This window comes from Hippocampus guttulatus, chromosome 1 (genome assembly GCF_054856545.1).
Source record: "Hippocampus guttulatus isolate MCC_2025c chromosome 1, RoL_Hgut_1.0, whole genome shotgun sequence".
NCBI classification, from domain to species: Eukaryota; Metazoa; Chordata; class Actinopteri; order Syngnathiformes; family Syngnathidae; genus Hippocampus; species Hippocampus guttulatus.
This window is the reverse complement of record NC_141261.1, coordinates 26032549-26059676: the sequence shown is the minus strand read 5'-3', so window position 1 is coordinate 26059676 and position 27128 is coordinate 26032549. Positions and strand designations below refer to the sequence as shown.

Genomic DNA, 27128 nt, shown 5'->3' with positions numbered 1-27128 from the left:
CCGGTTGACTTCCGTTAAGCTCCCGTTTACATGGGACTCGGACGCAGACACAGCGTTCACGAACTTGAAAAGAGCCTTCACCAACCCACCAGTACTGCAGCATCCTGATCCTGACCACCCTTTTGTAGTAGAGGTGGACGCCTCGGATTCAGGAGTGGGGGCAGTTTTGTCTCAACGCTCTCCGGTTGACCAGAAGCTGCACCCCTGCGCCTTTTTCTCTCGTCGTCTCAGTGCCGCCGAGGCGAACTACGACGTGGGAAACCGTGAACTACTAGCTGTGGTGGCGGCACTACAGGAGTGGAGACACTGGCTCGAGGGGACTAAAGAGCCCTTCACAGTTTTCACGGACCATAAGAACCTGGAATACATTCGGTCCGCGAAAAGACTGAATTCGCGACAGGCCCGGTGGGCGCTTCTATTGACACGATTTAATTTCACCTTGACCTATTGTCCCGGATCCAAGAACACCAAGCCTGATGCCCTCTCCCGCCTCCACGATCCTGCGGAAAGGGACCCCACACCAGGAGCCATCCTTCCGGATCATCGCATCCTGGGGGCGTTGAGGTGGGAGATCGAGCGGAGGGTTCAGGGGGTCCAAGATGGGGTCCAAGTCCCGGCTGATTGTCCCGCAGGGAAGCTGTTTGTGCCTCCACCACTGCGCTCGGAGGTGTTGCAGTGGGGGCATGCGTCCAAGGTGGCTTGCCATCCCGGGGTGAACCGGACTTTGCACCTCATCTCCCAGAGGTTCTGGTGGCCGGCGCAACGGAAGGATGTCATGGAGTTCGTCAGCGCCTGCTCCACCTGCGCCTGCGGCAAGGCCTCGCATCGGCCTCCGGCGGGATTGCTCCAACCACTCCCCATACCTCCTCGACCTTGGTCCCACATCTCCCTGGACTTTGTCACGGGTCTTCCCCCCTCCCGTGGGTGGTCCGTCATTCTCACCATCGTGGACCGTTTCTCTAAATCGGCCCACTTCATCCCTCTGTCCAAATTGCCGTCGGCGTTGGAGACCGCCGACCTCCTCGTCAGGCATGTCTTCCGCCTCCATGGCATCCCTCAGGACATTGTATCCGACCGGGGGCCCCAGTTCATGTCCAAGGTGTGGAAGCGTTTCTGCCGGTCCCTGGGGGCCACGGCGAGTTTGACGTCGGGATACCACCCGCAGTCCAATGGGCAGGCGGAGCGCGCTAACCAGGATCTGGGGGCGGCCCTCCGTTGCGTGTGTCTCCACCGTCCCTCGTCCTGGGCTGACCACTTACCTTGGGTGGAGTATGCGCACAACACCCTCGTCTCTTCAGCTACTGGGCGGTCCCCTTTCATGACGGCCTACGGATACCAACCACCGCTGTTCCCGTCCCAGGAGGGTCAGGTGGAGGTTCCGTCGGTGCAGTTCCACCTCAAACGGGCTCATCGCGTGTGGAAGGAGGCCAGGGCCGCATTGTCCCGCACCGCGTCCAGGAACCGGCAGATCGCGGACCGTCGGCGACGCCCGGCGCCGACCTATGTGGTGGGGCAGAAAGTGTGGCTGGCTACGAGGGACCTGCGCCTGGCCGGCACGTCTGCCAAGTTGGGGCCACGGTTCACCGGACCGTTTGTGGTGGACTCCGTCGTCGGCCCCGTCACGGTCAAGCTCCGGTTGCCGGCCTCAATGAAGGTTCACCCCGTGTTCCACGTCTCGCTGATCAAGCCGGTGGCGACCAGTCCCTTGGCTCCGTCTCCCACCCCGCCTCCTCCTCCGCGGGTTGTCGACGGTGACCCCGTGTACACTGTGCGGGCCATCCTGGACTCTCGGCGCAGGGGTAAGGGGTTCCAGTATCTGGTCGACTGGGAGGGCTATGGGCCAGAGGATCGGCAATGGGTCCCCCGCTCCTGGATCCTAGATCCATCCCTGATTCATGACTTCCACGCTTCTCACCCGTCCAAACCGGGTGGGCCGCCGGGAGGCGTCCGTTGAGGGGGGGGTACTGTCATGATCCGTATTCGGCAGCAGGTGGCACGCGTTCACTTCTGTCGCCTGCACACCTGCTGCCTATTTGCCAGAGATTGCACCTGCTATATCTAGGCGCTCCGACAGTCAAATCACTGCCGGAGTATTACATGCCGTGCCACTGCTGTTGCCCATGTTTCACAAATTATTCGATACCATTCGCGGTTAGTTACATTTTCGTCGTCCCAAGGGAATTCTTATAGTATCGTGCTTGATCTAGTATTTGTATGAACATACGTTCCTTGCCGGTTTTTTGCAAGCGTTTTCTGTTGTCGTGTTTTCTTATTTTCCTGGTTCTCGTTTTTTACCAGCGTTTTCTGTTGTCGCGTTTTTCCTTTCCTGGCTATCGTCCTTTGACCAGCGTTTTCTGTTGTTTATTAGGCGGGATTTTTGTTTGTAATAAATATTATTGTTTTTACAAAGTCCTTGTCGGAGCCTGCTATTTCGGGGATCCGCTTGTTTTCGTTTTCTCCGTTACGTACGAAGCAGTTCCCTTTTCCTGCTTCGTACGGAACGTGACAAAACAAACAACCATTCGCGCTCACACTCACACCTAGGGACAATTTAGAGTGTTCAATCAGCCTGCCATGCATGTTTTTGGAACGCGGGAAGAGACCGGAGGACCCGGAGAAAACCCACGCAAGCATGTGGAGAACATGCAAACTCCACACAGGCCGGAGCTGGAATTGAACTCTGCACTGTGAAGTTGACATGCTAACCACTCGACTACCGGGCCGCCCCATACATACACACACACATATGTACATATATATATATAGAGAGAGAGAGAGAGAGATGTATATATACACACAGCATATATATATATAACATGATGAAAATCTGATATCAACTTGTCTTTCAATTAGTTTTTGTTTTTGCAAACTTGAGTGAGTAATGTCGAATTTCAGTCGTCAGCTGCTCTCTCAGCATGAGCGTGAATCTTTTTGCAGGTCAGGTCAGGGGCTCCGAAGATGCAGTGCTCACGCCTCCAGTCAAAGTGGGAGAGGCCTACTTTGGGAAACCGGAGTGTCCTGCTTAACTATTTGACACCTCCGTACGAGGAGTTAACCTGTAGCAGAGCATGTGGTTAATCTTCTCCGCACGGTCGCGCAGGCTTTAAAGCGCTGCCTGCCAGCTTCCTCTCTTCCACTCCGAAGCAAACTTCAACACGTCAACATGAAGTTGGCGGTTGTGTCCAAGAAGTTGTGGTGCGTTCACAAAGTGCTGGTGCTTCTGATCACACCTCTGCTTTTTTCGCCTTTGCTCGTGACCTTGCCTGAAAAGGTGAGTGAGTGAGCGATTAGTACAATACATGTGTTGCCTCCTCAGTCATTTGCTTGAAAACCATTCATCTTTGCTATTTCTGACATGCGTTTCTTGCGTCGCCAGCTGAGTTGTGTCGTCTTGGTGTGTTTAGGAAGGAAGGTGTCTTTATGTGGTGTTGCTGATGGCCGCGTTTTGGTGCTCGGAGGCCCTCCCTCTGGCCGTCACCGCCATGCTACCCATCTGCCTCTTCCCAATGCTGGGGATCATTCCTTCCCAAAAACTCTGCCCTCAGTACTTCCTCGAAACCAACTTTCTCTTCTTAAGTGGCCTGGTGCTGGCGTCATCCATTGAGGAGTGGGGACTCCATCGCAGGATAGCGCTGAAAGTTCTCATCATTGCAGGTGTCAAACCAGCCTGGTAAGAAAATCCAGGACGACAATACTGTGACTTACCATCCAAAGCAGTCATTACTAGTGCACCTCAAGAGATCATCAAGGGTGCGCAGGGGAATGAGCCAATTTCACTTCATTTGTCAGAAAATGATTCATTTTCTTTCATTGTTCTTCTATGTCTACATCGGCGACAGGCACTAGCAGGTAGAGCAATCAAATATTCCCCCAATGGATGTCCGATGTTCCAATCGACATGTGTGTGACGTGTGTCCACCTGTTGCCAATCAGACAACGGGAAGATCATGGCTTCATATTTCAGCTACTGTACAAACAGGCCTAGAATGTTGCACATATGTCAAATATATTGAGACAGGATCATCATTACTTCAGAATTCAGACTTTTTATCACATTTTGGTGGTGTGCCTCGGCTCAATAAAAGGAAAGAAACATTGCTCCGACCAAATCTTTGTGAATGAAACCAGTCCTTGACACTAATGTTGCCCAACCTTTGAGCCAAGGCACATGTTTTATGGAACAATGTCACGGCACCAACAAACATAATTGTCACAATTTCATTTTCATTTATGTCATTCTTTTAAAGGACAAGGAAATAAAAGGAGTCAATAAAAGAAGTACAAAATAAATATTTTAATAGCTACCCCTTATCAATATTAACTTAAATTCCTAGCAAAACAAATGTCATTTGAAACATATTTTGGTCTCTTCATTAATCCCAGAGCAGAAATTATGGTGATCTTGTTTCAATTTAAAATCCAATTCAACGTCAACTCAAAACATTTCTGACTCAGCATTCATTCTGTTCAGTCAAGCACAACGCTGTCATTAGACCAAGTAGATACACGTTGATTGTACTGTCTGCCATCTCATGGAAGAGCACTTAATTGTTCTGTCCGTCATTGGATGCCGCTGGCATACATAATTAACAAGGATGCATTTTATCCGAGTAAAATGTCCGCTACGATAATGTGACATTTTTGTTGGATTTGTTGTTCCTCTCTTTCCCACATCTCTAGGCTCATACTGGGCATGATGATGACCTCGTCCTTCCTGTCCATGTGGCTCAGCAACACGGCCACGACAGCCATGATGCTCCCCATCGCCAACGCCATCCTGGAGAGTCTCTTCGGTGATCTGGAGAGCCTCAAACAAAAATGCAAGCCAATTGAGGATCGCGTCAATGGTTTGTTCAATGATTGAAGATGATGGGTGTTAAGTATTATATAGTAGGCACACACACACACACACACACACACACTCACACATACACAAATTTGATGAAAATAGGCCCCGGACTTTAAATTACCCTTGGTCTTTTCAAGTTGATTCTAAGATCAGAATGATCATTTCTTGTGCCATTTTAATGCGGCAAATGTTTCCTCGCATTTTAGAGACGATATTTTTAGCCATAGTTTGGGGGCCTCATGCGTCAGTGGTAGAGTGGGGTTCGATCCCTGGCCGTTGCGACCGTGTCCTTGAGCAAGATACTCAACCTCCAGTTTCTCCTGATGCTTGCTGCATGATCAGTGGGTAAATGAGGAAACTGTGAAGTGCTTTGAGTACCAAAGGTAGAAATATGCTATATAAATGACAGGGAATGAAGCAAACCAAGCAGGGGAGGCAGAATGTTTACCCTTTGTTCATCACATAGCTTGAGACGCAACCTTAACCTTCTTCCATATTATATTCCATAAGCTACCGATTCATTGTGAAATGCCGAACAGCTTGTTCCAGTGAGTCATTGCAATCATTGGAATACAGAAATTGTGCATTGCCACACGGCACTACAAGAAAATATACGCAAGATAGTTGCTTTTGGGAATAACCCTTGTTTAGTTTTGAAGATGTATGTGAGATGTACTGGCCCTGCTCAGCCAAAGTTGATGTTCAAGAAGTAATGGACTTCCAGATTTACGAGAAGTCACCCTCATTTTGTTCAGTGTCCACTCTTGCTTGTCACGTACTTGCCACAATCTCTCTTTCTTTCAGGTCAGTCCACCAAGATGCATCCACTGCCCTCAGTGGCCTCAGAGAAACAAATGTTATCACTTGAGGGGTAAGCAGAACAATGTTCTTTATCACTATATCAAACCTCGCAGCACACCAACAAACAGAAATGTTGGGGAAAAAAATAAATAATGATGATCTTGTTGCCATTTACTCGGAGGGAATTTGAGCTTGTTTAGTTGAAGACTGTTATGACTCTGTTGGATGAGTGCCCACGGGTGGATACACAGACTCATTTTACCTTCTGCCATTTAATGGAATGCCGTGTGTCCCGAGCATAGATAGACAAGTAAAGATAAAAGATTTGTAGTTAGATGCAGTCAATTGACATTTTTCTTTTACCCATGAATTAAAATTGAATCACTAATACCCGATGTTCTCTCATGGCGCACTGAAATCTTGTGTCACAACACAAACTGTTATTAACTGTTATAACTACCATTGGCGAGCTAGCTTACTCTAGTTGTACCAGCATTATTCTCGAGTTGTCAGCTGGATAAGTGTGAAGGCTCCTCGCAACATGGAAAGAAAAACAGCTCTTCTCCAAAACGTGATCAATCTAATTTGAATTTCCCCAACTTGAAAGGAAGTACCTATTTCCTTTGACCATCTTGACTGGCTGCTCTATGCTAATACAACACTAAAAAGGCACCGTGTCGTCAAGAGTCATGTTCGGTGTCTTAAAAAGGTTGGACGCAGCAGACGAGAATGACATGAGGACAGCCGAGGAGATCCGCTCCGAGTCGGAGTATCAGATGAGAGTGTGGAAAGGCTTTCTTGTCTGCATTCCTTATGCGGCCAGTATCGGAGGAACCGCCACACTTACGGGAACTGCGCCCAACCTCATCCTGATTGGACAGCTGAAAAAGTAATGCGGACTCATAGCTTGCTTTAGGTAGACTCTGGTTTTATTGTCTTTCTTTTTCATTCTTTCTTATGTTCAGCAATTTTCCAGAGTGTGATGTCATCAATTTTGGCTCTTGGTTTGCATTTGCTTTCCCGCTCATGCTCGTCTTCCTGCTTTTGGGATGGCTATGGATCGCATTCCTCCATGGAGGCTTGAACAGACGGTAAATGTGTTTTCCTTATGCACGCAATGGCAATCGCATTGCATTTTTGTCTTTGCTGAGATATTTCCATCATGTCCATTGACACACCTGCAAACGTACACACCGCATCCCATCAATAACTATGCGGAGCTGCTGCTCCAGCAAAAACAGCTCACGTGTTCTCCTTGGCGAGCGTTAGGGTATGGCCAATTTGTATTGAAGGCTCCTGACGTCGCACGCAGAATTCCGGGACTCAGTCAGCGTCAAGGGAAAACCGGTAACCTTGACTAGACAGGAAACAGGAGAAGCCTTCTGAGTGAAATGAGGAAGAAGTGAATCAAAGCTTGAAGGAGGCCGTTCGAATACAACTGGGCTCACAGCCGCAAAAAAAGGGCCCATCCCAATCATCTGTACAAACATGAGCGGGCCGCTACGTTTGCCTTTGATGCAACTGGGGTCCACCGGACCCACTGGATCATGTTTAAGCTCTGGTGGAATCCTATGATTTCAGAAAAAGACACAAAGAGGGCTCATGTGATGCTACAAATATCACAATAGCATACATGCGTTTGGGAAGGGAAAACCAATGTTTTTCGATCAATAGCTTCGCAAACACGAAAAACTGATTCGAGAACTGAGACATTGACTCTTGGAATGATTTTGCTTTCTGCAGCTTGTGCTTCAAGAAGCATAACAGAAGAGCAGAAGAAGAGGCCCAAGCTCGGTCTCTCATTGAAGAGGATTACAAAAAACTTGGGCCTTTAAAGTGAGGACCCATGTATGTCTTCAAGCTGAATTGAATTGGTGGCAATTTGTCTTCGGAAGGCGACGGCTTGAACAAACTTTGCTCCCTTGCAGTTTTGCGGAGGGGGCCATCTCTTTCTTCTTTGTCTTGTATGCTGTTCTCTTATTCACAAGGGATCCTAAATTTGTAACCGGATGGTCTGTCTTCTTTAAGAAGGGGTAAGGAAACTACCCTTGGCATTCATCATACCACCGTTTTCGTTCGAATTGCATGTGACTTTCTGTTTCCTCCTATGTGTTCCAGCTATGTGTCAGACGCGGTCACCGGTGTGATCATTGTGTCCATATTATTTTTCTTCCCATCACAGAAACCTTCTCTTGGTTGGTGGTTGGACCCCAAAGGTCAGTGGACTCGTCACCGTGTGGCCATCTTACCAAACGTCACATTTCAACACTTTCATGCAGGAAATATGGCAAAGTCCCCAGGAAGTGCTTCTAATTACTCTGAGGAATGAAATTCTTCATTGCAGTTGGTGGCTAAACTGATAGAAGAGGTTTTTAAGGAAACAATCCATCAAATATAAGTGTGATTTGATGTTGTGTAACTAATGTGGTCGTGGTATATATTTTAATATATTTTACAAAAAGTTGAACCTCACTACCATAGAACGCTGTTCCCCCCAAAATTTATTTTTTACGTCGAGTGTTGATCGCATCCGTCACTACATTGGATGCTTGTGGGCCATTGCATACACTGCCATCCAATGGTCAGCAATTGTAAGAAACAAAATAAAACCTCAAAAACTAAGACAACGCACAAGGAGAAAATGTACATTACTTCTGTATTTACCATCCATCCATCCAATTTCCAATCCGCTTATCCTCACGAGGGTCGCAAGCGTTCTGGAGCCTACCCGAGCAGTCTTCGGGCAGTAGGCGAGGGACACCCTGAGCTGGTTGCCACCCATTCGCTGAGCACACATAGACTAACAACCATTTCCGCTCAAAATCACAGCTCGGGACAATTTAGAGTCTTACGTTAACCCGCCGCGCATGTTTTTGGAATGAGGGAGGAAACCGGAGTGACCGGTTACGGGAACAACATGCAAACTCCACACAGGAAGACCAGAGCCGGAATGGAATTTCTTCCTTCACTTTGCCTTGGGTGAACCATCGCTAGCCTTGTGTGCCAATTGAGAGATCTCAAATGTTGTCTGTACAGCTTTGGAAACTTTTGTCATGGCCACAGTCGAACCCTTGAGCAGGTGAATTCATGACTGACTTGTCTTTCAATCCAAACAAATGGTGGGCGGGGTAGTGAGGCAAAGTGAATTGCGTTGGACCTCCAAGGTTCTTCCGCACTAAGCTTCTGTCTGAAGCTGCTGCAAAATATCACAAGTAACTTAAGGAATGTTAATAATGTAGATTAGAGAGCGGGCGCGCTAGCCGTCTGGACGTGGGTCTCCTGTATGCTTTGTGCGTTTCACCGATCAGGATAATCTCTCAAAGCTCTTTGTGGTGGCACTCACGCATTTACATGCACATGCCTTAGAATGCCTAGTCTGGACACGTGCGTGAGCTAGATTGTTTTTCAGACTCAGCTGGGAAAATAGACAGCTGGAGACAAGGGGAAGCAAGCAAACAAAACATTCTCCACTGAAAACAAGGTTCTTGAATTTTCCCTCAGCTTCAAATACGCCATACGTTCCTCTCCTATCATGGAAGAAAGCCCAGGAGGCTGTTCCTTGGAATATCATTCTGTTGCTTGGAGGCGGCTTTGCCATGGCTCAAGCGTGTGAGGTAAAACTGTGTTCCGGAATTCACGTTGAGTTGTACTGCATTCAAATGTGTCAGATGATTGAATGATCATGTCGTTCATCTCTTCATTTCTTCTTCACCACATTGTTTGGTTTCATTCGCACCAGTGCTTTGTTATGTTGTGATTTGACCTTTCACCTCTTGTGCTCTTTGCCAGGAGTCCGGACTGGCCTCCTGGATCGGAGGCTACCTCCAGCCTTTGGTCAAGGTCCCGCCTGCTGCGGCCATGATGTTGATCACAGCTTTCGTGGCCTGTTTCACGGAGATCGCCAGCAACACCGCCACCATTATCATATTTTTACCAATTATTGCTGAACTGGTGAGTTCCTCTTGAATACCCAATGATGTGTGGTCAACTTGGTTGAGCCCAAATCAAGAAGAGTCCGTGGGCTATTTATTGTCATCCTGAAATTGGCAGTTATGGCTGCAGTCAGAAGTCACACTCACCTTGAGCATGGATGCATGGGGCGTCTATAAAGTGCTGTTGTGGCCAAAAATAACATGTACAGTACTTCTCTCTCTCTCTCTCACACACGCGCGCGCACACACACACACACACACACACACACACATTTTCTTCTGTGCTCCATGTACAGCACTTCGTATGTAGCGATGGCTGTTCGAAAGTGCTCTATAAATACAATTGAATTGAATTGTGCAAGATTATTGTCACAAATTAATTGGCCAGTCATAGAGCTGGTGGCACCAACCATTGGCCTTCTCCTGGCCTTCATTTTTGCAGCCCCCAAAGTTTTATTTTGGCCTCTTTGATATCGTAATTATGGTCAAACAATGCTTACATGTGTGCTTGTGTCTCTCAGGCAGAGAAGAAAGCACACACAGTTAAGAGAGGAACATTTCTTGCCCATTCCACGGACTCTTCTTGATAACAGTTTGAAAGTTTGCTACCGCTATCTACATTACCTAAGCGTGAAACCAAGGACTGTAGTTTAAGTCTATCCAAAATATGACAAAATGCTCCTTTCTAAAATGCTAAAATTCTGTAATGTATGACTTCTTATTATGTCCGACTGCTTTCACGATGGAGCAGAGGAATCAAACAGTGTTTTTCTGTGACTCCTCTTGACATTTGAGAAAAACAACAACAAAAAAAAACACCAGAAAAGACACTTGCTTTTGCTGTTGAGTTCGGCTGCAACAGACATGATTATGTTTGTACTGTGTTAGTTATTAACCCCGTATTGTCTCTAATCATTACCTGGCGCCTTTGTACTTTGCAAAAGGTACATACACTGGCCATGACCCGCTCAAGCATTCTTTACAAGTAAAGCTTCAGTTCATTATAGCGGACGTATACAGAGACTCAGAAAGAGTCACGGTAGATTAGCATTGTGTTGCTACATGCCGGTTATCTATTGCATTTGTGTGTCGTTTTATTAGAAATGTATTTGACAGCATTAATCATTTTGCCCCCAAAAAATACTAATCATAAGTATTAAGTGGCACTTGTATCGTGAGTGCAAATGGTTGTTCATCTGCGCGTGCCCTGCGATTGGCTGACAAACAGTTGAGGGTGTCCCGCCTACTGCCCGAAGAGAGCTGGGATAGGCTCCAGCACGCCCGTGACCCTTGTCAAGTCAAGTCAAGTCAACTGTATTTATAGAGCACTTTCAAACAGCCATCGCTGCATACAAAATGCTGTACATGGAGCAATTTAACATGCACAATAAACAGTAAGACAAATGGGTAATAAAGACAGTAGAAAGCACCAAACAGTAAAACCGAGAACAAATCTAAGTCATGCTGAGTCGAATGCCAAAGAATACAAGTGAGTTTTGAGGAGGGTTTTGAAGATGGGCAGCAAAGAGGCTTGCCGAATGTTCAGTGGGAGGTCATTCCAGAGAGAGGGACCAGCAACCGAAAAGGCTTGATCCCCCCTGAGCCTCAGTTTAGTTCTTGGTACTTCTAATGACGTCTGGTCCGCAGACCTGAGGTACCAGTCAAGAGGCGAAGATGATAAAAAGATTAGAAAATGGACAGCGGGACGAAAGTGGATTATTACCATATTCTATACAGTGATTGACATACATTTAGAAGCGAAATTCCATTATTTGTTTTTATTTTTCTGCCACCAATATTTACTCTCTTCATTTCTTAACGTTTCCCTTTATGTGCACAATACAGTCCAATCAAATTTCAGCTTTTGTGTTTTGCCATGAAAATCGAATCTGCCCATGGCCTTCAGAATCAGTAACGCTGGTCAAGGTAACCTCAACTATATTAATAACGCAACTGTTTCTTCAACCAATTATATTTCAAATTTGCCTCACTGGGCACTCAATGTCAGCATTTTCCAGTATGTTGGCCAGTCTGAGCAAAACTTGCTACAGCCACATTTGACCCCCTAACACAAGTCTGAAGAGTTTTGCATGCATTGTTACATGAAACCATCAGCATCCTTGGCGAGTACTTTGATGTATTTATTGACATTTTTTAAAAATGTTTTTGTCATTTTATTTGAAAGCCATTGGTTGTGATCAGCTCCAGGTGATGTACGTAGTCCGAGCGTGTGACGTGATGTGTTTTTACATAAAATTGATGGTTTGGATGAAAGCGATGCGACAGTGGTGGTATAAAGAGGTAGAACAAGATGGATAAACTGCTTGACGAGAACATTTGTCCAACCACTTGCAGCATATTGTAACCAAGCTCTCAGCACATTTTGCAAGAAGCAGTAACTTGGCAAATAGTCAACAATTCAACAAAAGACATGCCCCAGTTGAAGTTTACTGTAAAACTAAACACAAACCAAAGACAATTACACTTTTTTTTTAAACAATCAAACTACTGGCCAAAGGCAGGCACGCGAGTTGAATGGCAACGCTAATTGGCAACGATGTTGCAGTGGTTATCCCACTGAACGGCGAAGGTTTGCAAGTGTATGCGCATAGAATGAATGTCTTTTTGTCAGGGTTCGTTCAACAACATCATCATCAGACATTCCCCAACAGTTTTAATTGTTCAAACATGTTTTTCTTGTTGACATCAAATTTTGAGCATGTCCAAAATTTCTTTGTGAGAAGAGACCATTAAAATTGTAGGCAAATGTCTTTACGACTGTTTGTGACCTCAAACGACCTCGTTTGCTCGGTTGCGCACACACTTGCAAACCATCGCTGCTCAGTGAAATATGTCCTTTAAAATGGAACGAAAGCAAGCGGTTTAGCAATAACAAGCAGACAAACAATATAGCAGCATCTCACAGTCAGATACTCTTTATCCTCTGAATAGAACGGCAAATATTAATGCTGAGTTCAGAGAGATGTTGAGACATTATGAATCCCACTTGAGTTTGAGGCATGACATGCCCTGCTGCAATATGATTGGCTGCTGCAAAAAAGGCAAGGACTGCCTCAAACTCCAGTGGGATTCAGATGAATGCACTAATGCATAAATGAGTGAATGTTGCATAGCCACCTGGCGCACCAGAAATAAATCAGCATTTAATTGATGCAGTCTGGCAAAAACTGTTTGTTTGTCCATCCGTCCATCTTCTGTACAGCATATCTTGACTCGGGTCGCCGGTAATTAGCACATTTTATTGACAAATGTTTTGATAACGTTGGTAAGCTATGCTCCACATACTACAGTATATTTTCCATACATGCCTTGAAACGCGCCATAAATAACAACCGCTCGCAAATTACTCACCCGGAGGTGACTTGTTGCTGATGCCGACACAAAACATTTCCTTGAGATACGTTCTTGTTTTTTTGTAGGCGTTTCATGTGTCTGTGAATCCACTGTACTTCATGATTCCTGCTACAATTGGGAGTTCGTACGCTTTCATGTTACCGGTGTCCACACCACCCAACTCCATCGCCTTTGCCTCCGGCCACCTCATGGTCAAAGACATGGTGAGATCTTGGCTCTTGTTTTTCAACAGAAGGACCGTTGCATGTTGTTCATTGTCTATCATGTGCTGTGCCGTCTTAGGTCAAAACTGGCTTTGTCATGAACATTCTGGGCCTCCTCTCAATCATGCTGGCCATAAACACGTGGGGCATGGCCATGTTTAACTTGGACACCTATCCTGACTGGGCTCACCCTCTCAACCAGTCTGCTGTCCACACACTAAATGCTACTCCCTGACCACACAACTGGTTTCGGTACGATATAGAGACCAACAAATTGTTTGGAATGGAAGGAAACCCTTTTAGTGTTCAGCTGCTACCTTTTACAGCAGGGGTAGGGAACCCCGGTTCCTCGAGAGCCACATCCTGCCTGTTTTAGATCCCTCCCTACTTTAACACACCTGATTCAATTGCTCATGATGATTTCAGGCCTCTTCAGCGCTTGTTGATGAGCTGATCATTGGAATCTGTTTTTTTGGAGTCGGGAGGGATCTCCAACAGGCAGGATATGGCTCTCGAGGAGCTGGAGTTCCCTACCCCTGTTTTATAGCATCCGTCCCTCAGGATCCCTCCAATGCACTTTGGATCCTCTTTTGGGCACGAAAAAGACATTTTTCATGGGGTGCACGGCATGCGTTCATAAATGAAGCAAAATTATGTAAACACTGTAAAATATCAAATCCTTTTAGCATTAATTATCCATCCATTATCCAAACCGCTTCTCCTCACGAGGGTCGCGGTCATGCAGGAGCCTATCTCAGTTGTCTTCGGGCAGGAGGTGGGCTACATTCTCAACTGGTCACAAATGGTCAGCATCTGTAGTTCTTAATCTTTGGTGTGTTTTGACCAAACCTTGTCATGACATGGACAAGATGCATAGCACGTCAAAGTGAAGTTAAACAGTTATGAACAACATATTTTCTGGTATTGGGCAAACAAGTTGGACATGCTGTCCTCTCTTGAGACAGAACGAGGGCCCCCGTGTGGGGTGTGCTACAAAATGTTAGCAGTCACATGGCTCACAGCAATGGTTAACTTACACAAGGCTCCTGTGGTTACTTAGTGTCAGCAGTGTCGCTGCAAAAGGCTTTCAATGCAAAACCTTGAGCCACGGAAGTCACCTGGGAATGGCTTTAGGGCCATGACAAGTATGATTAATCAAAATTGAAACCATGATTCATTTCATGTGAATGCGTATTCTTTTCATTATAATTGTCTAAATTATGCAACTGATCAAGTGTATTTATGAAAAGGAAATATTGTATTATTTGTTTTTTGGGATAACAACAACCCCGGGCCTCAAAAAACCTCAAAAAGCAAACAAATGGCTTCTGACTTATTCACTTCATGGTTTTTTTTGTTGTTGTTTTGTTTTGATTTGATTCTACAAATATTAATATATTTAAAATACCGTTACATCTATAGCTTTTTGTTACAGTTGATCTTTTGCTTATTAACCTTTATATGAACACATTTAAAACAGTGTTTATGAACCTATTACTGTCGGCCAATAGTGTCCATTTCTTTTATACTGTTGAATAAACTATGCTTGATCACTCGATTGGTGTTATTTTCTTGACCACAAGCTTCAGAATGTAGCTGTCATACTGTGTCGGACAACATGTCACATGAGTCCAAGTTTCCTCCATTTAAAGGACACTTACTCCACGTGGGAACAAAGGCATGACTGTGACTGTGTTCATACCACTTCCTCTTTTATTTGTCACACATTGCCAAGCATTTTTTCTTTCGGATGCAACATGTCATACCCGTGTCGAAGTTTGCCATGAAGTGTGTCATTGGGGCTCTCAGGTAAAAATCTTAATTGTCTCGTTTCATGATGAGGAGTGGAAAATCAGATTCAATATATTTGAAGCAAGATATGGGAAACTTTCTGTGTTTTTTGCATCCACCTACTTATCTGAATTGGTTTTGTCAAATGGGATTGTTGCCTTTTGGTATCTTAGCAGCCAGTGCCCACTCTAATACACGCTGAAAAATGAAAATATAAATATTTTTGCATACACCAAAAAGAGTAAAAGGCTGAAAATGAAAAGCTCTCATTTGAAAAGCACTGTTATTCCACAGTGAGCTGTCATACAGTATTTCTGTTGTCTATTAACTTGACACCGGGTGATGATTAGCATGCCGCCACATACACTATCGTGGAAACTGTTATTGTTAAGTTCACGTGGCAGGTACACATAGTTAAGTCATTTTTGTGTGTTTGCACTTTTGTCAACTAATATGCCCTTTTGCGAAAATCCACCAAGAGCCTAACATGAACATTTTCAAAGTAACTCTACCACGCAACCCATGCACAGCCCTTTTGATGGACAGCATGTGTCCATAATGAGCTGCGTTCATTTCCCTTGTCACAGACAGACAGACCGATTGACAGATCAATAGAAACATTATTGATCCGCAAGGGAAATTCACTGCTCCACGAGTGTCTGCAATGTTAACACCACACACCGTAAAGCAGACATGCTATATTATCAATAAGATTACATTCAGCAAGTTGATAAGGCCCATTCACCAAGATAAGCTTGTCAGACACAACTTAAAGGTGGACACTGGTCACAATACCATAATATGAGCCCACCTTCCAGACATAAATCCTAGCAATGGCTAAGCTAATGTAGTCACGAACTTGCCAGAGCCAGCTAACTTAGCACATAACAGCTACGTATGACACAAACTTAATTTACTATTCATGGACATATAAACTGTTTGTTCCGAACTATCTTTGGTGATTCTCGCACTACTAGCAAGCCATCCAAGCTTTGGAGGACCCACAAAAATAGCACGGCAACATTCGCCTACCAAAAATACACAAACAAACAACAGTCTTGCACATGGTAAATTACACTATTATTGTATGTTTGCTTGTGTTTCCCCATAGACCAATAGTGTGTGTGTGTGTGTGTGTGTGTGTGTGTGTGTGTGTGTGTGCGCGCGCGCGTGTGTGTAAAACCTATCTTTATAAAGTCTGTGTTTGGTGTTGTGACCTCTTAGTCACTACCAATATGTTACCAAATGAATAACTGCTTGAGTTGGAAGTGTGCCTTGCTTCTGATTGCTCATTGAAGCATTTTGCTTCAGCAAACTGAAGTCCGTCAAGTTTCCTAGAGTACTGCAAATATCAAGAGAGAGATTTTCTTCTGAAGCAAAGTATAGGTGGTCACCGCACTCAGTGGAGTAGTGCCCTATCTGCCACTGTCCTGCACCAGAGAATGGGACAGTGCTAAATATACAGTATTTCTGTATCTTGTGTTTATGAACAGGACAGCATGCTGCAGGGAGTCAGTCAAGTCCTTGGTGTTCTACCTGTGGGATGTTTACTCTTCAGCTAAGCCTCTGGGCCGACACCTCTGGACCCTGTCCGCTCTCTGTCTCACTCTGGCCATAGTTACTGGCACTCTGCTCCACCACTGGCTCTCCAAAACGCTGAAATATGACCACAACGCATCAGCTCACACAGCACTAGTGTACGGCGTGGTGATGTCGCCCACCACCTTCCTATGCCACCCGCTACGCTGCGTGCTGACCATGACCCTGCCCACCGTCTGCACCAAGCAGGGCCGCAAGCTCCTCATCTCCGCCGCAGTCATGATTCTCATGTGCAACGTCATCCCAAACATCAGCGTGAATGTCGGCGCAGTCCTACGCATCCTGAAGTGCACCGCCGATGGCTTCTCCAAGACTTTGTTGAACTCTTCAGAACTTTTAAACACAGCAAGGCAGGACATGGTCAAGGAAGCCATTCAAGTGAGGAAGGAGGACCTGAGCATTGTCACCAACTTGAGGACGTTGGATCACTTCACACGTGTGGATGTGTCCGAGGTCAAGAGCAGGTTTACGAAGATGATTGGGCAAGTGGAAATCAACTTTTCCTACATGAGGAACATGATAACACAGTACAAACTATTGTCCAACAGAATTCTGGCAGCCCTATTTGTTGCTTTGCTGATTTGGGAATCTGCACGCTACCTAAAATCATATCTGACATCCATTACATTCGATAATAACCCTATCTCCCAACGGCTCCGGCAAAATGAAGCTCACGTTACCACCAGGAGGTCGTTCCCTATGCGCGGAAGATTTCAAATCAGCAGTGGGGAATGCACCCCCAGTGTCATATCAGTACTGGTGGTGACGTTATACTTCACCGCGATAGCTTTAATCGCAGCCTTGGACCACATTGTGTATCATACGGTTCAAGTCATTCTGCCGTGGCTGCTGGATTTTCCAGCCATGTCTGCCAGCATCAACGTCAATTATAAGGTGAGGATGCACACATGGTCAAAGCCATTTAAAAAAAAATGCAATTTGCAGGGGTGGCCAACCCATTCTTGTCACACATAGTCGTGACCGTGGCTGTTCTGTGAATGCATAATGACCTCCTGCCATCTAGTGGAAGAGCGTTTAATTGTTCTGCCGAGCAGAACATTACTCATACAGTACATTTGACTGAACATTAATCTGAGGAAACATTAATGTGGTACGGACAACCTGGTTGTTCACATGATTTCAGGATATCGTTTTATTTTGGTGGTATGCAGCTGTGAGGTTTTTGTAATGTACTGCCTTGGTTTGATTAATTTTTTAAATTCCAAAACACCGCGTAAAGGACAATTATTCGTCATTAGGCAAATTGTCTTGGCCATTGCCAATTAATTTACTCGACTGATTAATGAATAACACTTTCCGCCGCCAGGTACAATGGTTTCCACCGGCATTTTGCATCCTGCCACACGCGTGCATCACGCGGCAGCTGACGGACTTCCGCAAGGAGTACAAGTGGAACTTCAGCCCCGAAGCGTCGATTTGTGATGCCACGACTTCAGCTCCCAGCGCGGGTGTGAGCGCGCTGCTAGCATGTCTATGGTTGATGAGCTACCTGCTGCTGTTCCTCGAGGCGTACGCCACAAGGCTACGGAGGAACATCTGTGCATCTTTTTTTAAAAAGCAAGAAGAGAGGAGAGTGGCTTTTTGGAACGCAAAGGGCCAGGCAAAGCAAGACAGAAATGGGCCAGGAGGGGCTGTTTTGGTTGTCTGCAGATGACATCCACAGTGCTGACCTTGACTGTACGTTTTCTTCTTTTCTTCAGTCAAGAGAATGATATCAAAGAACACCTTTCAGTGAGCAGCATTTCAAGCCACAAGTCGCTGGGGTGAACATAAAGTGTGAATGTTTAACCTTGCGGCTTTTACACTTTTTGTGCTGCATGACCACACACTCAAAGGACTTCAACATTGTCGAAGGTCCAAAGATTCTTTGTCAAGTTTATAGACAACAATACAATGCATCCTGAAACAGTCGTGAATTAAGTCCGTTTATGTTTGTTCGCTCAAAGCTCCACTAGATGTCACAATGGCGCTTTGGGTTGATTCAATACGTCACCACGGGTGGCGTCACTCCTCCAAAGGAATATGTTTTGCAGTTGTCTGAGTATTCTTTAAGGAAAAATAAAAATGACGATCTGTTCTGTTTCCATCACTTTCGAAAAAAAGCGATGCGCTCTCTCTTCAAAATCCTTTGTCTAGCCTTCTGCAGATTATTTTAAGATCTACCTGAATAAAAAAAAATGCTTGCTTTTGTTTCCACATCTATTTTAAGCCTGACGTTTGACCACAGAAATCTGCATCGCGAATAAAGATGAAAGCAGGAATTATGATTGATCTATTTCTGATGATTCTCCCATCCATCCATTCATATGTAAATGTTTGTGTTGCACACACTTGTCTCATGCAAAATACATGAACAGCTTTTGAAGAGCTGTCCACTGGAGTGACGGCCATGCACGTTGTACAATGCATTTAACAGTACAGTACTGGAATATGTTACATTTGTAAACACATTAGTCATGAGTCAGAGTTTGCAATTTAGACCCCCACCCTGCCCTCCACACATGCGCGCGCAAACGCACACACACTACCTTCAAAGAACACCTTTTGTCAGTATGACATGAGAGCAGACAGTGTCATGACCGTGGAAAAAAAAAAAACATCTGCCGTCTCTAGTCCCACCGAGTAGCCCTAATTGGATTTGCAAGAAACCACCGTGCCCAAAGAAAAACAACCAGTCATAAGCTAAGGCATGACCGATTCGGTGTCTATCGCTTTCAACCGCTGATTTTTGTTTCCCGGCCTGGACTATGGGAGTGTAGGCTAGGCGGACGGGACGTCGACGAGCGCGGGGGGTCAGCGGGGTGGGCGGTCGGCGGAACGCTGACGGGCGCCTGACCGGGGGTGTCGGGGGACGGGCGGGACTGGGGGGGGGGCGGCCGTGCGACGACGCAAACCGACCGACACCGTCCCCCTACCCCCCGTGACGCCCCCGCCGCCCCGCGGTTTTTTTAAGATTATATATAATCTTAAAAAAACTTTTAAGATTATATATATATATATATATATATATATATATATATATATATATATAGTGGGCTGGACCTTTGTCAACTGCAATCCAGCCATTTCAAACACATTTGTCAACAGTTAGGAGTGGAGTTTTTTTCATCTGTGCTGTATGTTGTACATAGAGCACATTTGACAATAAAGTTGACTTGAACTTGAAGTCTTGTCCGGTTTGTCTGAGAAATTCAGGTTGTTAAAACACTGTGATGATGAACAGATCCCTGTAGATGGCGGTGTTGTATCACTTTGAGATCAGCACAGTTTTTGAGTAAAGGATTATGGGATTATTCTCAATTTGTCATGCCAATTATGAAGGAGAAAACATGTGAAGAATCGAACAAGTTTAGAAGCCTCACCCTTGAACAGAGCATGTATACACAGTACATGACATGAAATATATGTGCTGAGTATGTGTCACGGTAGGTGATTGAAAGTATGTGTCGTGATCGTGACACAAGGTGATGCCATTCATGGACTGTATGGCAAACGGCATGTAAAACAAAAACACAGATGTTCGACTCAAGCCATGGCACAAGCCAGTGTCGCTCAAAGCACTTTTCATACCTGTGTCTGTAAATAAATGATTTTGCCACAAGGTATTTTTTTCGCAAAAACAAGAAATACTGCTGTCGGTCTTTTTTTTTTTTGTGGTCATTTTTAGCAAAATGCGTGTTTTCTCTGCCTTTTGCTCAAAACCTTCTGTTTTTGGTTAAACTAACCCATGTTCTACTGCTGATTAAAGGTGAACGGAAAATTCTAGAAACTTCAATTTTGTGGTGAAAGAAGAGAGTCTTTTCAATATTCTGTTGGTCTAAAAGGATCAATCAAAATCAGATGTGTCAATTCAAGTATGGCTTGAGCCACAGCTGCTTCTCGTCATAGGGCAGGTAAACGCACTCTGGGAAGCTGGTTTGAGAAGCTGCACCTGTCACTAAAGCAAAACTGTGGCAAGGTCTTTTACTTTCTGGACCTGGATTTGACACCTCTGATCAAAAGGCTCTAAAACAGGTGTCAATAAGGGGGAGTGGGCTTTGAGAAAAACATGAATGAGAAAAAAAACTTTTAAGATTAAGATATCCTTTGTCCCACACTGGGGAAATTTCATAGAGTTCATAAAATCTTGTATCATCTATTGTCTTGTTAACACCTGTGAACCTTTCAAACAAGTGCAGACTAGGGAACATGTTCACAATGCCTTGTAAAATGTGTCTTTCATAAGTGAAAGTTAAAAAAGGTTCACTTAGGAAAAAAAACTGACTGAAACTATGGAAAACAACCATGTTTTCCATTTTATGTTTTCCCTTATAAAAATCTGCCAGTTGAGTGACCAATGAAAAGAAAACATATTGTACATAATTAGTCGCGTTCCAGTTGATGTGTCTCTGGGGTGAACTCACTCACAGGCGAAACCATCCTCTGTGCTTTCAGTCATCACAGTACACGGACAATAATTATAGCTACGACCACCCGTTTCCCATGACGCTGAGCTTGAATGAGGGAGGACTGGATGTTAAAGTTGGTGGCTGTGCAGCACAGTCCATCACAAGTGGTGCAAGAGACGCGGGCATACGCTGGCAAAATAGACAGTGAGTGGCAGAGAGCGAGGACCAAGCCGACAACTCCGTGTCTTGTCATAGCACTGTCACCACATCACACTGAGCGCTGCCACTGCGAGTAAGGGTAAGGTGCACATTTTTACTCTGTTACCTACAAATCTGACTTTATTTAATCAGTTTTCATTGATTTTGCAAAGTCAATGTAGATTTGAAGACTGTTCTTCGTTTCAATTTACAGTATCTTATAATTTTACATTTTATTGAATGACTGCAAATTAACATTCCACTCTGTTGAATACTTTTGCTTAGTAATTAGGCTACTCTGAAATGTCTTATAGTCTAATTTGACTCCAATCCAAAATAGAATAAACGTTCTGTCTGATCTCTCATTTTCTTGAAATAATGGTACACATCTTACAAATTCTACCAGTGAACTGACAGCGCAACTGTAGAGAGGTAGACAACCATTCATATTCACATTCAGAAGATGCTGACTCTTCAGCAAATCAAAACTGCATGTTTTTGGGCTATAGGAGGGAGGTAGAGTCGTGCTCAGAAGTAAACCGCAAAAGCACAGGTAAGGCATGCACGCTCCCCAAAGAAAACCCTTCGATTCAAACCCATTCCTTTATCGCAATTGGGCAGGAGAGCAAACAAACTGAATTTATCAGTAAATATTTATTAACCATTCAACATAAAATTCAATGTTTTGTAAATCTGACACAGCACAGAGAGAGTGTTGTTAACAACACTGGCCAAATTTGATTGATTAAAACAATCACCAAGACTGAAAAATAAGGCTTCAAAATAGCAAAAATGAATAAATAAGTAATAACCAAAAAACAAACATTTAATGCCATGGCCGTATCATCATGTGTGTGTCTACCTGACATGGTTGAGCCACCAAAATATATTCGCTTCAAGCCACTGGTGACTTGAATACATGCCACGGGCTGTCACTTGGCTTTCCATGCCAAGCCACCAGCTAACAGGCTCTGGCCCATTTTTGCGTAGTTTACACACACACACGCACACACACACACACATATATATATGCATGCAGGTACGGGGTGCACATGCAAACTCTACGCAGGGGGGTCGGAATAGAACCCTTCACTGCTGCACTGTGAGGCGGACGTGCTTCACCAGTCGATCACCGTGCCACCATTTTTAAACATGTATAGTGGATTTAGAAATAAATCGATGACTTGGCTAAACGGTGTCTATAAATACAGCAGAATATAGGAAACCAAAGACGGTACACGTGAACACAAATTTTTGTTGTTTCAAACAGAAATGCGTGTGCAGGAATCTTGGTGGTGCTATTGAAGATCCACAGAAGTGAGGCTGCAGTATTCAAACATGGAGAACTACACGGCAAATGTTCAGAATATCAGCAGGCTTGTAAATATGACGAGAACGCCTCTGAAGCCTCTAGAGGAGCAGGTGGTCACAATTGTTTTGACGCTCCTCATCTGTGGAGTGGGGATTGCTGGAAACATCATGGTGGTGTTGGTTGTGTTGCGGACCAAAGACATGGTGACCCCAACCAACTACTACCTCGTTAGTCTGGCGGTGGCTGACCTCATCGTACTTCTGACTGCAGGCCTGCCTAATATCTCCGATGTGGTAGCATTCTGGATATACGGCTACACGGGATGCTTGTGTATCACCTACCTGCAGTACCTGGGCATCAACGTGTCCTCGTGCTCCATCACTGCCTTCACCATCGAACGATACATTGCCATTTGTCACTCCATAAAGGCTCAGTTCTTATGCACCGTTTCGCGAGCCAAGAGAATCATTGCCGGCGTGTGGGTCATCACATCACTCTACTGCATGATGTGGTTCTTTTTGGTGGACACCGATGAAACAGTCTATGCCAATGGCGTGGTGGTTACCTGCGGCTACCGTGTCTCAAGGAGCCTCTACATGCCAATCTACTTCCTGGACTTCACTTTGTTCTATGTGATCCCGGTCATCGTGGCCACCGTGCTGTACAGCCTCATCGCCAAGATTCTCTTAATGAGCCCTCTGCCCTCGCATCTCGACACCAGAGGCTCGATTCACCAAGGTGGCTCCGGCAAGACTAAGAAGGCCGACAAGGGGGCAGTCTCAGCCAGGAAGCAGGTAGAGTACAATACTGGAAATATCGCATGGAGAAAACAAAATTAACTCCATGGTGGGAGGTTGTATTCCTCTGTAGGTGCTACAATTCAATGCTACACTACGCTCCCATATCTTCAATTGCACATGTGCAACTTTTATTGGGAGACTATTTTCGAAATGGGACAACAGATTTGACTCATCATTAACTATCCTGCTCATCTATCGATCTATCTATCTATAGACTTGCGCCGGGCACAATAACAGAGCCCATTGTGTTCCTACAGCTTTGCTAATGCTGTCAAGTGCCAACCTAAAAAAAAAAAAATTATTACGAAAAGAAAATTATTAAACAAATGAAAAAAAATTGCACCGTACATGTCAAGTTTTCTTTTTTGTTGTAGTTGTTTTATTTTATTTTATTTTATTATTTTAGACAGTCAGAACATTCTTGGAGTCAACAAATTCAAACAATTCTCTGAAATAAGGTCAGGGACAGGAAATCACTTGCTTCTCCCATTACATTATCGTCATTAATGCTCTGTGGTTCACGTTTGTCCACGTTTCTGCTGTCGTCACAGTTGTCACTTACTTAATCAATCAATCAATCAAAACATGAACTCATTTGCGTTTGACTTTGCTGCTCTCTGTCATCCGCCGCAGAAGTTGGAAAAAAAAGGATCATAAAATATAAAAAATAGAGTGTAAAAGTCTTCTCAAATGTAGGGTTGAAATGGCGCTATGGCATGTAACAAAGAGAGCAGCATCTCTGCCATCTTTGGGGCTCCAGTGCAGATGTATGACTGCCTTTGCTCTTCTTTGTGTGAACTGCCACAGATGACAAAGATGCTGGCTGCCGTGGTCATCCTCTTCACCCTACTCTGGATGCCTTATCGCACACTGGTCGTGGTCAATTCCTTTATCGACCCTCCGTACCACAACATGTGGTTCCTGCTCTTCTGCAGGATGTGCATCTACTGCAACAGTGCCATCAACCCCATCATTTACAACCTCATGTCCCAGAAGTTTAGAGCAGCGTTCAAGAAGCTCTGCAAGTGCACCCGACGAAGCAAAGATGAGGCGACGGAGTACAAAGTGCCCATGTGTTACAGTGGGCCAAAACATTCCTCCCATGAGAGCAATGAGCCGATTACAGAGCAAGAGGATGTGAATGACAGGACCGTCAAGAGCTTCAACTCAGCAGAGGGTGATGTTTAACGAAGGCTTTGCATGGGTGAATTTACAATAACAAATGAAACATCTATGTTTAATGCACTGCTTATGTGAATTAGCATTTATTGTGACACTGACCAGTCAAGTCAAATCTATTTATGTGTCATTATTATTGTAGAAAACAATTCATCAAAGGCGTCATAATCTTTCACCATCTTTTTTCCCCCCAAGAAACTAACCTTCACCTTGTGCTGGACTTGCACTTGGCACAAAAACAGGCATCTTTGGGTCCAATTTGGACAGGTTCACTTCGGGGTGTACTCACTTTTGTTGCCACTTGTTCAGTTATTAATGGCTGTGTGCTGAGTCGTCATGGGATACGTTTCTGGTTTTGTGTTTATGTGTTTTATTGGAACTGTTTGTGTCGACACAATGTACTGTATGCCCAGAATACTTTTATTTGCTTTGTGAGGCAATGGCGGTATTATTATGTATATGTGTGACCAATTCGAAATGCAAAGATCTGCAGAAGTTCATTGTAATTCGACCATGTTAAAAAACAAGATTCAACAAGAGGCGATTGTTTGGATATCTTTTAAAATGTCGTCAAGACGCAGCCAGTAGCTGTTGTGTACACTGTACAGCACTGATAATGTTATCCCTTGTTCAGGCGGAAGCGCATCTGTGTTGTTCAACGACAAAAGCTCTTCAGGTGCTCCGGATGCACGAGTGCAGTACGATAGTAGTACAAAGCTCACCGAGAGCTACATACAGGGGCATTGCAAAGCATAAAGCTCAACTGGGTCACAGGCCCCCTACGACAGTTGCCCGCAGGCTACTCGGTATCTTGCCGCACACATTTTTGGGAAAAATAAGAATTCCATGGTGGTCAGTGTATGGCCTAAATGCGCCATATCACCACGGCAGCAATGTAACAGATAGCAGTTGGTCCGTGAAATATCAGTCGGCCCATGAACCGGTCGTATGTCCCCTTCCTCCTAGACGCGTACACTGGTTTAACCCCACTATTGCACTCTTACTAAAGCTACCACTTGACATATTCCCGAATGTCCAAATATGTATCTATGATTGAATATTGCTGGCGGCACAGTGGTCGACTGGTTAGCTGCACATAGGTCTCAAACTCCGGTCCTGGAGCGCCACTGTCCTGCATGTTCTCCAAGTCTCCCTGTTGCAACACACCTGATTCAAATGATCAGATCATCTGCGCAAGCCTGACATTGAACCTGTTCATTTGAATCAGGTGTGTTGCAACAGGGAGACTTGGAAAGCATGCAGGACAGCGGCCCTCCAGGACCTGAGTTTGACACCTATGGACCGTTAGCACGTCCGCCTCACAGTGCACTTTATATGGATATAAAATGTACATTGATGTGCTAACAGTTTCTTGCATAATAGAAATGAACGTTGAAAAATCAAACATTTAAAAATAATTTTAAAAGAATTTTTTTTTATAGGGTGTCACAAACACACTTCTTTTGTTCTATTTTGAATCAGGTATTATTCGGACAGCCGTGAGGCCATCAGCATTCGACAGCTTTGGCATTGCAGTTTTTATCAGCATATTATTCATTCTTTTGGCCGTGGCTCACTTGACATTGGAGCAGCGTTGCAAGTTCTTCCTGTTTAATTTCAGCCCACATAATTATTCAACCGCCCAAACCAAGTCACAATGCGAAATAGAAAATGAAACCATACAGCATTTCATTTAAATCGGGCACATGTTGCGCATATCTTTCCAGAATTATATCTAATTTGTCTTGTACATTCTATGCTATATAATTGGCACGGCGGCGAAATAGACATGTTGCATTAGGATCCTATGCAACACACTGATAGTCGTGATCATGCATACATCGGCATTGTTAACTAAAAGCCAGGCAATAAAAAAAATAAATAGTTTCACATTATGAAATATAAGGCTTGCCACTATACCTCATAAAAGTCTTTTTTTCCATGTTCTTGATGCACTTTTATCCAACTGAATAAACATGAATTTATCGTATGCATATTTTTCCACTCTTGAGTGCAAAAAGTATGTGGACAGCATGTTCAGAGGCTACATTGACTGGTTTTACACAGACAGTAAACATATTAGTGACTGGATGTGTGCAATAAATATTGACTTTCATTAGATTGTTCCACAGTCTAGTTGTCCAATCGAAAACCTTGACACAAACCAGCTTTCATTTATGGTCTTTAGTCAGGTCACTTTGATCTCCGTGTCAACAAGTTTGCCCGTTATCGGGCATTCAATGCATTCAGGTGGAAAACGAAAAGGTCACCAAACATCAATTATCACAACTTATACACAAGAGTGCACACAGAGGTCGTAGAAATTGATTGACTGCATACGTACAGATTTCCTCGTCCTCATGAGCAGTAGCAGCAGGTTCATTTGGAGCCTCCTCAGCAAATACACTACTGACAAAAAGTTCGGGATATTTGGCTTTTGGCTGCAATTTCAGGACAAGCCTAAAATGCATTCATTTTCAGGTGAACTTAATGTGGTCTTCTCTCAGCTTTTGAATGCACGTGTCCAACTATTAGATGTTTCGATACGTTTTCGAAGGAGCTTCACGGCAAAATTCACAACCGGTGTTTGATCGTTGGATTGAACAAAGAAAAGTCCTTGTTCAGTTGGAGCTGGTGTTTAAGAAGTTGTTCTCATCAAGCTGTTCACATTTTGACATCA

At 44.5% G+C, this 27128-nt stretch overlaps 3 protein-coding genes across 3 annotated transcripts; all 3 read left to right on the top strand.

Annotated features, from left to right (window-relative positions):
• Window positions 1–3093: 3093 nt before the first annotated feature.
• slc13a3 (solute carrier family 13 member 3) lies at window positions 3094–14716 on the top strand. Its single transcript, XM_086122735.1, has 13 exons — window positions 3094–3271; window positions 3405–3670; window positions 4681–4847; window positions 5654–5720; window positions 6360–6539; window positions 6616–6741; window positions 7394–7486; window positions 7579–7683; window positions 7769–7866; window positions 9152–9264; window positions 9440–9601; window positions 13023–13160; window positions 13240–14716. Exons 1-13 carry the CDS (start codon window positions 3164–3166, stop codon window positions 13393–13395), a joined length of 1779 nt encoding a protein of 592 aa, XP_085978861.1. The 5' UTR covers window positions 3094–3163; the 3' UTR covers window positions 13396–14716.
• A 194-nt stretch (window positions 14717–14910) lies between these two features.
• On the top strand, window positions 14911–18813 carry ocstamp (osteoclast stimulatory transmembrane protein). The gene is made up of 3 exons (XM_086104845.1): window positions 14911–14969; window positions 16445–17444; window positions 17878–18813. The coding sequence occupies exons 1-3, from the start codon at window positions 14911–14913 to the stop codon at window positions 18223–18225; spliced, it is 1407 nt and encodes a 468-aa protein (XP_085960971.1). The 3' UTR covers window positions 18226–18813.
• Window positions 18814–22480: 3667 nt separating this feature from the next.
• LOC147211154 (thyrotropin-releasing hormone receptor) lies at window positions 22481–25388 on the top strand. Its single transcript, XM_086122724.1, has 2 exons — window positions 22481–23263; window positions 24077–25388. Exons 1-2 carry the CDS (start codon window positions 22496–22498, stop codon window positions 24455–24457), a joined length of 1149 nt encoding a protein of 382 aa, XP_085978850.1. The 5' UTR covers window positions 22481–22495; the 3' UTR covers window positions 24458–25388.
• Window positions 25389–27128: the final 1740 nt, after the last annotated feature.

What these genes read in the sequence shown, in the direction of transcription:
- LOC147211154 (XM_086122724.1), top strand. Translation starts at nt 22,496, where the DNA reads ATGGAGAACTACACGGCAAATGTTCAGAATATCAGCAGGCTTGTAAAT. An exon ending in CAGTCTCAGCCAGGAAGCAG is followed by an intron (nt 23,264 to 24,076) that starts GTAGAGTACAAT and finishes GAACTGCCACAG; the next exon opens with ATGACAAAGATGCTGGCTGC.
- slc13a3 (XM_086122735.1), top strand. Translation starts at nt 3,164, where the DNA reads ATGAAGTTGGCGGTTGTGTCCAAGAAGTTGTGGTGCGTTCACAAAGTG. An exon ending in TTGGTGGTTGGACCCCAAAG is followed by an intron (nt 7,867 to 9,151) that starts GTCAGTGGACTC and finishes ATTTTCCCTCAG; the next exon opens with CTTCAAATACGCCATACGTT. An exon ending in CCATGGCTCAAGCGTGTGAG is followed by an intron (nt 9,265 to 9,439) that starts GTAAAACTGTGT and finishes GCTCTTTGCCAG; the next exon opens with GAGTCCGGACTGGCCTCCTG.
- ocstamp (XM_086104845.1), top strand. Translation starts at nt 14,911, where the DNA reads ATGCAACATGTCATACCCGTGTCGAAGTTTGCCATGAAGTGTGTCATT. An exon ending in TGTGTCATTGGGGCTCTCAG is followed by an intron (nt 14,970 to 16,444) that starts GTAAAAATCTTA and finishes GTTTATGAACAG; the next exon opens with GACAGCATGCTGCAGGGAGT. An exon ending in GCATCAACGTCAATTATAAG is followed by an intron (nt 17,445 to 17,877) that starts GTGAGGATGCAC and finishes TTCCGCCGCCAG; the next exon opens with GTACAATGGTTTCCACCGGC.